Source organism: Cyprinus carpio, chromosome A23 (genome assembly GCF_018340385.1).
Source record: "Cyprinus carpio isolate SPL01 chromosome A23, ASM1834038v1, whole genome shotgun sequence".
In the NCBI taxonomy this organism is placed as follows: domain Eukaryota; kingdom Metazoa; phylum Chordata; class Actinopteri; order Cypriniformes; family Cyprinidae; genus Cyprinus; species Cyprinus carpio.
The window spans coordinates 4,839,990-4,850,424 of NC_056594.1; the positions used below are offsets into that span (position 1 = coordinate 4,839,990).

A 10,435-nucleotide genomic window follows, 5' to 3' on the forward strand; every position below is an offset into this window, starting at 1 on the left:
ACGCTCCGTCTGAGAACACAGATCTTCCACCTGTGCCTGAAGCTTTTCCAGCTCTGCTATACGAGCCTGAAACACAAACACAGTACACATTTGCTCTATTAACAACTCAGCAAAAATCACATAAAGTGAAGATTACTACAATCTTAAAAATAAAGGTTCTTTGTTGGCACCAATGGGTTTCATGAAGAACTTTTCATGAAAGAACATCCATGGAACCTTTGCATTCCACAAAAGGTTCTTTAGATCATTAAAATGTTCTAAAGAAAAGATGGTTCTTTTGAGAACTGCTTCCCCAAAGAACCTTCAGTGATCAGTTCTTAAAAGAACATGTTTTTCTTAGTGTGAACATCATTTTAATAACCTGAAGAACTTTATTTCACTTTCATCTTGTGCAATGGAAAGGTTCTATGGATGCTGACGGTTCTTCATGGAACCATCAATGCCAATAAAAAAACCTTTATTTTTAAAAGTAGACAGTTGGATTCCTGTTAACATCTAATTTAAGGAAATCATCTTGTATGAAAAGGCCTGGTATTTGACTGACCTCACAATCGTCTTTGAGTGTGTGGAGTTCCTGCTGGTTGTTTTTTGCTCTAAACCCTTCTGTGGAGATCAGCCATTTCTCCTGTCCCTTCAGGACTCCATCTAGAGCCTTCAGTCTTGATTGAACCGCTGCCACCTGCTCTAGTACTTGAGCTCGGTTCCTCAGATCCTGGGTCAGGTTCTGGCAGCTCTCCCATTCTTTACGTACAGAGTCCAGAGCAGAACGGGCCTCCTCTGAAGACATACCTTCTATAAAGACAGATTGAGTGATTTTAATCAGTCGGAGAAAAACAGGCGCCATCATTTATCTTGAGGAAATCATCCACATTCTCCTACCTTTCTCCAGGCTTTCAATCATCTTCTCTCCTTACTGCACCACGTCTTTCACTGTCCCCCTCGTTTTCAGCAAGCTCCACTCGCAGGGTCTACATAGATGGGACAAATATATTCAGTAGACCATATATATGAACAGGTAAATGTTAGTTTTATAATAAGTCACCTGTAGTTTTTCCTTCAGAGCAGGCGTGTCTCCAGCAGCTCGGGCAGATGACTTCCATGCAGCCAGCCGTGATAAAAGCTTGCGAACATCAGTTTCAGCTCTAAAAAACACAAAAACATCATATCAGGGTTCACATGAGGGAGTGCTACAGCGGAGCAGAACAACAGAGCAGTGTGTGAACTGAAGTGTGTGTAAACACTGTATAGCTTATGCTAATGGTTCCCAAATGTTCTCATTATGAACACAGGCATAACCGCATGATGAAAGAAACTATTTCATGATATTTTTTGTTCAAACAGCTGCTAATCCCTAATGCTTAAAATGTGAAATTGTAATTGTCAAAAAGCACTTTCAGGTATGCCAGACAATATTTGATACTGAATATTTCTATAGTGCACTTTTCTACTTCAATGTTTCAATGTTTTGCAGCCTAAAATGATTGAATTTGCTGTGGCTTTTCTCAAATTATTTATTTTTTTTACACAAATTAAAATAGTATTATCAGTGATTGCATTCACTCAAAATATTTAAAAAGTGCATATCCAGTAAAATACTGTACTTATTTAAATCTAACCTACTGGTGAAATCATATGCATTATATTCATTATTATATGTACGGAAATTTTCATTTTGTCCTACGTGCTTAATACAAGCATAAGCAAAGCTTTGTATCACTTGAGCAGATGCATCTCTCTCGGGCATCTTTTAGGAGTGAATAGGTTGAAAAGACAATAGACTAATGTAAGTCATGAATTAATCATTTGGAGAGATCACTCGGAAATATTAGATATTAAACTCTGCATCGCTCAAACAGGTCTGCCTCATATTGGAACTTTTCCTTACATTTAAACACTTTTATATGGTTACAACGGAATACACCACAATCAAATGGCAGGACAATTCAACACATTGAATAATTTGTTTGGGCTTGGAATTATAGCTAATATTGCCCCCTTTTGTGAAAATCTGCAAAATAAAACAAAAATGCAAGAAAATAGTGCAGAGTTTGATTTTGAAGGGACTGATAAAAGAGATTTCCAGGGTTTCTGACAAGGAAGCTGTGTTTGTGTTTGTCTTACAGTCTCCTGAGCTCGCCGTCTGTATCCAGATGTCGTCTTTTAGGTGGGGCAGGTGGCGGCAGCTCTCGATCGCTGCTGGTGAAGGTTTTTGCTCCATCCGTGTTGTTACTGTTGTGACTGTGTCCATGACAACCTTCTCCGGTACCTGGGGTATCGCAGTCACAGACACCGCTTCGGTTACCTGGAAACCGAACAGATGCTTGGAATCAATGTCATATAAAAAGCTAATGTGTAGTAATATAAACAAAGGAGATGCATTTATCTGACTTGGCTGGAGCAGTCCTCTAGTTTTTGGACCAGGTTGTCCCAGCGTTGAGTCAGTAGGTCTGTGTCTGTTTCGATCCTCTGAGCTGCAGCTGGACTGTTTAACAGCACCATCACATCCTGTCCAGCATCTGACAGAGCACTCAGGGCCCTTCGCTTCTGGGCCATATCCTCCTTGAGATTCTGCAAAGAGTCAGAGCCCAAAACAGCGATGCTCTTATCAACCAGGTAGATTTCGGTTGAATAATGTTTATTATTTGTAAAAACCAAAGCTTACAATCTCAAAAAAAAAAAAGTAGTAGTATCTGTGGACTAGAATATAGTTTGTGAGATGATCTGAACATGATTAAAATGCTTTATGTTATCATAACATTGATTATTTATTTAAAAATATCCAATACTATGGGCATGTAATTAAAGCTTGCAAATACAAAATTAAGTATGTTTGTCTACTCACGGCTAATCTGCGCACGCTGGCATTTATTTCACTAGGGTCTTTAAAATCACTGGTCTGAACTTCACTCAAGGCCTTCTCCTTTTCTGCTAGCCACGATCCAAACAAACTCTGAATGGATGAGAAAAAAAGATGGGTGAAGTGTGAGAATAAGATTGTGTGCACTCTATGCTAATGGTGTAATGGGTCAGTGGTAATGGTATCTGCAGGCCATAAACTGCCATAATTAAATCTTACCCTTTCCCAGAATGCAGTCTAAACTTTTAAAATAGCAATCTGACCCTTAAATGTATTAAATGAACATTCCAAGTCTGTGATAATAGCACAACACAATGAGGCCCAACACAGAGCCCTGAGGCACACCCCTGATTATTTTATTGGCCAGCACCTGTAGTAACTTCACGTTTGTGCTGGATTGAAATTAATGTATGTATGGGCAAAAACAAACATATTTAAGTATCAAACATTATAGAAATGACTGATCATGAAAACATTTTTTTTTTCTGTTTCCATTTCCAAACTTGAAAACATTTAACAAAGTCCAGAAACAATTATTTTCAAACATGTCTATAAGGGCCTCATTGTGATTTGTTACACGGGAATGTTGGATTTGTGGCATCAGGACTCACCTGGTCATCAAGCAGCCGCTGCCACACAAGCTGAATTTCCTCGAGTTTGTTCCAGCGTTCCTCCGTCCAGCGACACACTGCCGCCCAGCGCTCCCCCAGTGACTGTAAAGAACAGAAGGATAAACAAAATAGAAAGTTACTTGAATGACTTTTCACACAATTTTTTGGCACCTAGGAGTGTCAAATGTCTGTTAGGTTCCAAGTTGCTGTGCTGCATCCAATGAATTCTCAACACTGTGTCCAACATTAATAGATCTCATTCCTTAGATGAGCTATCAGTAAAGGTGTGAAAAACAGCTTGGTTTGATTACCTCTGCAATTTATTTAAGAAGAAATTTGCTGTAAAATTAATTAATGCTTTCAATGTGACATTCACCTTGATCTCTATAACTCTAGTCAAGCAATATTGCACATTGGTACAGACACCATAATGTATTTTCTTGTTAAAGCAGTAGTATTTGAAGATTTCCTTAAAGACAGCAGGAATGAACAATTAATTTGAATATTATATGAATATTATCAATAATAACTACCAGCCCTAATGAGCGAGTGTTCAGCAAAACACAAACTTGGTTGTGTTTTTGTCTGACAACGTTTTATGGTGAGACACAAAAATTAGTCCTTAAGAAACACTAGCTCACACATTAAAAATTATTTTTAGCAAAGAAACAAATGATTTCTATAATGTGTATGTCTGGGGACAATAACAGCTCTGACCAGACTCTCTGAATTGCCATCTCATAATTACAGTCATTTCGACACAACAAATAAATCAGCATTATATCATGCATGCTGTCCTATGCCTGCAATTGTTCCTCCAGGGCAGCAGTGGCACTCTCCCCGCTGTTCTCATCCACGACCACAACCATGTGCGTGAGAGAGTTCACCTTTACCTGTTCCAGCTCCAGATTATTCTGCAAAACCTGAGGACATTGCATAGTAAAAAAGGTCAAAAGGTCTAAACTACACTTTGATTACATTTTGTATCTTCATTTACCCACAAAAGAGAAAATGCACATTTATCAAGGCAAGATATTACAAAATCAACAATCACTATATTATTATTTGAAATTACAGTAATATATTTTTTAAATTCTATTTAATTTATTTTTTTTCACACTCCATTATTATTATGATGGCTATTCTGTTTACATATTTATCTATTCATTAGTTTATTTATTTTTTATATTTATTTATTTATTGATTCATTTATTTATACTCCGGGAACTAAACAGAACTGGAAGCTGGAAACATGAACATAATGTCATAATGCAATATATCGACTTATCGCACATTATATGTACATGACCTCGATAATTTTTGGTGATGCAATATATTGCCCATTATATTTACATAAAAATTAATGTCATCATGTTTTTTTTTATATTCCACTTGCGCCTGTGTCTTTTGCAGCTTCTCGTATATAACGTGGTGTAGTGGGTGGTAGTTCAAATTTTAAAAATGTTTTTTCTACAAAAAGGTTTCATCTGCAGATATGGCCTTGTTTAGGGATCTGTGCCTTTGTGCATACGGACATCTGACTGATAAGTAGGGATTGTGTTTTTTAGCAATAGTGTGCAACCTTAATTTACAGAGAAAGAAGTTCCAGGAAAAATCTGTAGATGGAAAAATCTCCATACAAGTTATTTGTGATTTTTTTCTTTTTTTTATATGTTACTTTGCACTTTTTTGTTAGAAAATGTTTATTTACCTTTTTATTCAAGTTTTTTAAGGTATCTAAAATTTTGATACTTAATTTCCATGATCTTAATATTAAAAGTTTGTTGTCATTTGAAAGTGTGTAGGCCTTCTTGCATTATTATGCTTTTATATTATGATTATATATTCAGTGGCATAAAATGGTCTTAAAATGACAATAATACTTTTTATTAGTTAATTATTTCTGTGGCAATTTATCGCACAACAAAAAGTTAAAATGTAGATCAAAATATTGGTTTTATTTTGTTAAAGCTAGATATAATTTCTACATGTGGACGCACTAGTGTGATATGATACCCTTCCTATGAGACTGAGGCTCCTAAATGTAAGCATGTGTGTGGGAGCGAATGTGTGTGTGTGTGTGTGTGTGTGTGTGTGTGTGTGTGTGTGTGTGTGTGTGTGTGTGTGTGTGTGTGTTCTCCATTTGCTACCTGAACAAAACACGCTGAGGTCACATTTGCCCCTCATTCACTGGGGCGTGTTGATTTGCTTATTCATTCTTCTCACATCTCAAACCTCTAAAACTCTCTCTCTCTCTCTCTCTCTCTCTCTCTCCTTTCAGCATTCATGATAAATTCACATTGGAGATCAGAAAGAGAAAGCTTGTATTTTTGAACAGTTTTTGCACACAGACGGGATCTCTGATAAGAGTTATTCACTAACTACTCAAGTCTGCTTAGGAACATTTTATTGCTCAGAGATTGCTATTTCAGGAGAGTTTATCAAAGTATACACTTTGTCTCTTAATTTTTCTTTTAATGTTTGCTAATCTTTCTTAATGTTTCGTAATCTTTTTTTCCACAAACTTCAATCTATATATATATTTTTTTTTCCTAATCTACAATCTATCAATTGTGATCAAGTCACTCTAAAAAAAAAAAAAAAAAAAAAAAAACTGTTGGGTAAGGAAGCGGGGTTGATAATCATTCATAATCCAAAACCCAGCTGTGCTGGGAATGTAGACCTGAAACAGAGCATTACACATCACACAAGTTCAAATGTGTGCTGATACTACTTTGCCTGCCCTATGCGTTTCACCTTTTGATTATTACTGTTGACTGTGTTCTGTATTGTAGTTATTCTGTGTGTGATTTTAATTCACAACTCATTTTGGGTTCATTTTAAGCCAGCAAGATTTGCAGCTGGATCAAAACAACCCAGATCTGTGCTCATACAGTACCTTTGTGACCAAGCACTGGGTAGCCAAAATTACTCAGTTTAGTTTGTTTTTGATGAAATAGCTCACTCAAAAATGAAAATGTGCTAAAACTGTACTCACCTTAAGACCATCCAAGATGTAGAAGAGTTTGTTTCTTCATCATTCATTTGGAGAAATGTAGCAAGTGCAACATTTCTCCAAATCTGATGAAGAAACTAACTCATCTACATCTTGAATGGTCTGAGGGTGAGTACATTTTCATCAAATTTTCATTTTTTTGGTTGAACTATTCCATAAACTCAGCCTTTTATAGAGTGTATAATTTTGTGACGTTGCATGACACACCATAACATAGCTAACAATACACAGTTCTACTTTAAATAAAGAAATCAAATGCTCCTCTTACTTTGTGCTGCTCTATCTGGGCCAGATATCCCTCCAAGTCTCCTGCTATTGGCTCTTTCTCCATCTTACGGATCCGCCCCTCCGTTGTGGTCAGCCAATCGGAGAGCTGCTGGAGCTGCTGTTGCTGAAGGTCCATCAGAACTTCATGAAGTCTGAAGACAGAGGAGAGATGACGAGTTCAAGCACACTCTTCACACAGAAGACTTCAGCAGGGATATGTGCGTCCGTACCTGGACTGACGGTCCATGCTGGCGACCCGCAGGTTTTCCCAGCGGGAGTTGAGCAGTGTCATCTGTTCTCTCGGATCTCATCCTCCTCTTCCTCACTCAGGTTGCCTTGAGCGATCAGCTGGTTTCCTGCCTGTAAGACGTTACCCACGCTGCTCTGGTGGGCTGTCAATTCCATCATAAAGGCCTGAGGAGACAACACGACACATCAATTAGTGCTTGAGTGTGTGTAGTAGACGAAAATGTGCCATTCATTCACGCAATATCTTATGATCTATTCTCGAAACAGAAAAAAAAAAAAATCAAAAAGGAATGAGGTAACAAACCATTTGCACATTATCTCAATGTCTTTTCAGAGACCAACAGGTTTATGCTTAAGGAAAAGCTTGGAGATCTCCACAGCTTTCCTGTTTTTGCCCTGCTTTTGTTTCTGCGTCACTGCCTCATATTAGCCTTCACTTTCTGACAGGAATGTAAACCTCGCCCTCCCGCTCTGGATCCATCACTCAGGAGTGAGTCTATGTGCCCCGGCTCTGCTGTCTGTCAGAGGTCTCTCTGCCTCACAGAATTCCTCACATTCCTGGCATGTGTTCCGAGCATGTTTCTCCGACAGGACGGGAACACGGAGCATCTGAGCACGGGACATGCTCTTAACTCTTAAAGTCATCGGGTCAATCAGAAAGAGCAGCAGTGGGCGGGTTTCAAAATGTGAATAATAATGTTGGCTTGACAAATCCAACATACTGAAATCCTATTTTAAGCTGCTTCTTCTCCTTAGGTTGCAGTATCTTTAACTGATCTGACTTACAGTTTTCATAGCACGGATGCTGAAAACTATGAAAAATCCCATATGTTTTCTTTGAGGGGGTCAAAACTTTTGTCCAATCAGACCTATAGTATAGTCAAGCTGTCAATCAATAGCAAAGCTTATGCTTCCACAAGCTCATGCTAGCAACATGATAAAACATGATAGCAATGGTTCGCCAGCACCAACTAATACAATTTCTTTTCTTTTCTTTTCTTTTCTTTTCTTTTCTTTTCTTTTTCTTTTCTTTTCTTTTCTTTTCTTTTCTTTTCTTTTCTTAAAAAATATGGCAACCGGGACTTCTAACGGCAGCTGCAGTGATGCGCTGACTTTACCGATTAGCGACTGGCTCTTTTACTCAGAAGGCGGGGCTTCCTTCAATAGAGCAGCCATATTATTGAGTGTTGCATTTTTTTTTTTTTCCCCATTCAAAACTATACGAGTGACACGTCTAGTTTATCTGACTAGTACACAGGCAGCTTACGCTCTTCTGTGTCAGCCACACCACAAGGATATGTTTATTACGTGTATTCATGCTTTGGTTTGAAAGAAAACAGCACATCGGTGCAGCGCTGCTGACACAGAAGAGCGTACAACCATCTGCGTACTAGTCAGATTTGCCAAAATGGTTGATTTTTGGAGAGACAGAGGAGGGAATTGTTGAAAATAAAGTCATTAGTTTTTGTTTTCTTCTTCGTGTACAAAAAGTATTCTTGTCGCTTCATAACCTTACGTTGAATCACTGATGACAGATGGACTATTCTGACGATGATTTTTATACTTTTCTGGACCCTTGACAGTGTTATTTTTGGCAGTCAATGGGACAGTCACAGGCCTCCCGGTTTTCATCCAAAATATCTTAAACTGTGTTCCGAAGACGAACGGAGCTTTTACGGGTTTGGAACGACATGGGGGTAAGTGATTAATGACAAAATTTTCATTTTGGGATGGAGTATCCCTTTAAGCAATATGTTAGAAAATATTAATAACATTTTGTTGAATCTGATTTGAGTAAAATCGTCAAACTTCAAGCTTTTCAAACTTATTTCACACATTCAAACAAGGTTCTGTCAAGCCAACATAAAAGTTTGTTTACAAACTTTTCTCATTTAGTTTTTCTTTTTTGTACACATTAGGAATATTATATCGGTATACGTTTTCCCGAGAAACTCAATGAAATACTACTAGCTAGCGATGACACTAGCAATGTTTGTGAATGGTTGATGTGTGTCTCCTCTACCTCATGTGTGTGGAACTGGTCTTTGACCCCTCCACGTCGTCAGACACGTCGTCCTGCATGTGCAGCGTGTCTTCGGCCGACAGCAGCCAGGTGAGCACCTCTTCCAGCGTGATCTGATACATGTCCAGACTGACCTCCCTGTCCACCTCCGTCGCTCTGGCCGTGTGCTGCTCAACCTCCTCCGTCTCTGCAGCCAATCTCTGCACAGAAACACACAACACGTCAGTTAACGCCTCATCAGTATGGCATTTAACGTTATAGAAGACATATATCGAGACACCAATGACGTGATGTAAATGATGATAAACATCACACTAATGAATTCACAAAAAAAAGAAGACATTTTCTCATAACTTTCATTACCATAATGCTAATAATAAATAAATAAATAAATAAATAAATGACATTACTGCAAAGCAATAATTTTGTACAATCATGGTAGTGAACTTACATTTAAAAGTTTGTGGTCAGTAAGATTTGCTAAAGTTTTTGAAGAAAGAAGTCTCAACTTAAAACAACATATTAAAAACAATAACTGTTTTCTATTTGAATTATTGTTGTTATGTAAGTCTATAAGAAAACAGTCATGTGATACTTTTCAAAGAATCCTGAAAAAAATAAAAAGGTAAGTTCAAAAGAACCAGCATTTTATTTGAAATAGAAATATGATCTGTTGACATTCCTCTTTTGCAAACAAATGTTGCTCTTTTGAACTTTTGGTTCATCAAAGAATCCTAAAAAGAAAATAATAATAATAATTTATTGGCAGTTTCCCATCAAAAGTTATTTCTCACCACGATTATAATATATATATAATTTTATATATTCTTTTTTTTTCTAGGATGCTTTTATGAATGAACATCAGATATTTATTTGGCAAAGGTATTAAACAGTATTTCTTTACTGTTAAAAACTTTAAAAATTAACTGCATCATGGTTTTCAATAGCCTGAAAACAGTTAAAAAAACCTCTACACATAAATGGTTAAAGCAGAGTTCATTTGTATGATGTTTGTTTTGATTTTGGACTGAATGTTGACCTGGACATGTTTTTCGGAGATTCACTGTGGCATCTGTTCTGTGACTGGCCAAGCATGCTAGCATGGAAAATCCCTTGTAAAGCTGATTTATGAACTATTCCTTTCTCTTCAAAGACCCATAGGAAAATTACTTATGGAAAAAGCCATTGGCGTGAGTTCAAGGCTCTGAGGCGCACACTCAAAACAAGAAGCGCTGCATGATCAGCAGGACCTTCAGACGCAGACGATACTGCTACTGGCACGTGTTCTCCGCTGACTAAACATCGGCGACACAGCACAACAGAGCCGGTCATGTGATTATCTTTCACATTCTCAGATGTTTATGTCCCACGCCTTAAAAACTGTCTGACAGCTTTTCTAACCCCGGCGACCT

General features: G+C 37.7%; 1 protein-coding gene across 1 annotated transcript; it reads right to left on the reverse strand.

Annotated features, from left to right (window-relative positions):
• Positions 1 to 893: 893 nt before the first annotated feature.
• Positions 894 to 7,045, reverse strand: LOC109096943 (utrophin-like). The gene is made up of 9 exons (XM_042713964.1): positions 6,982 to 7,045; positions 6,753 to 6,903; positions 4,272 to 4,391; positions 3,469 to 3,570; positions 2,843 to 2,950; positions 2,389 to 2,568; positions 2,122 to 2,302; positions 1,043 to 1,140; positions 894 to 968 (listed from the first exon to the last, which is right to left on the reverse strand). The coding sequence occupies exons 1-9, from the start codon at positions 7,041 to 7,043 to the stop codon at positions 894 to 896; spliced, it is 1,077 nt and encodes a 358-aa protein (XP_042569898.1). The 5' UTR covers positions 7,044 to 7,045.
• Between the last annotated feature and the right edge of the window lie 3,390 nt (positions 7,046 to 10,435).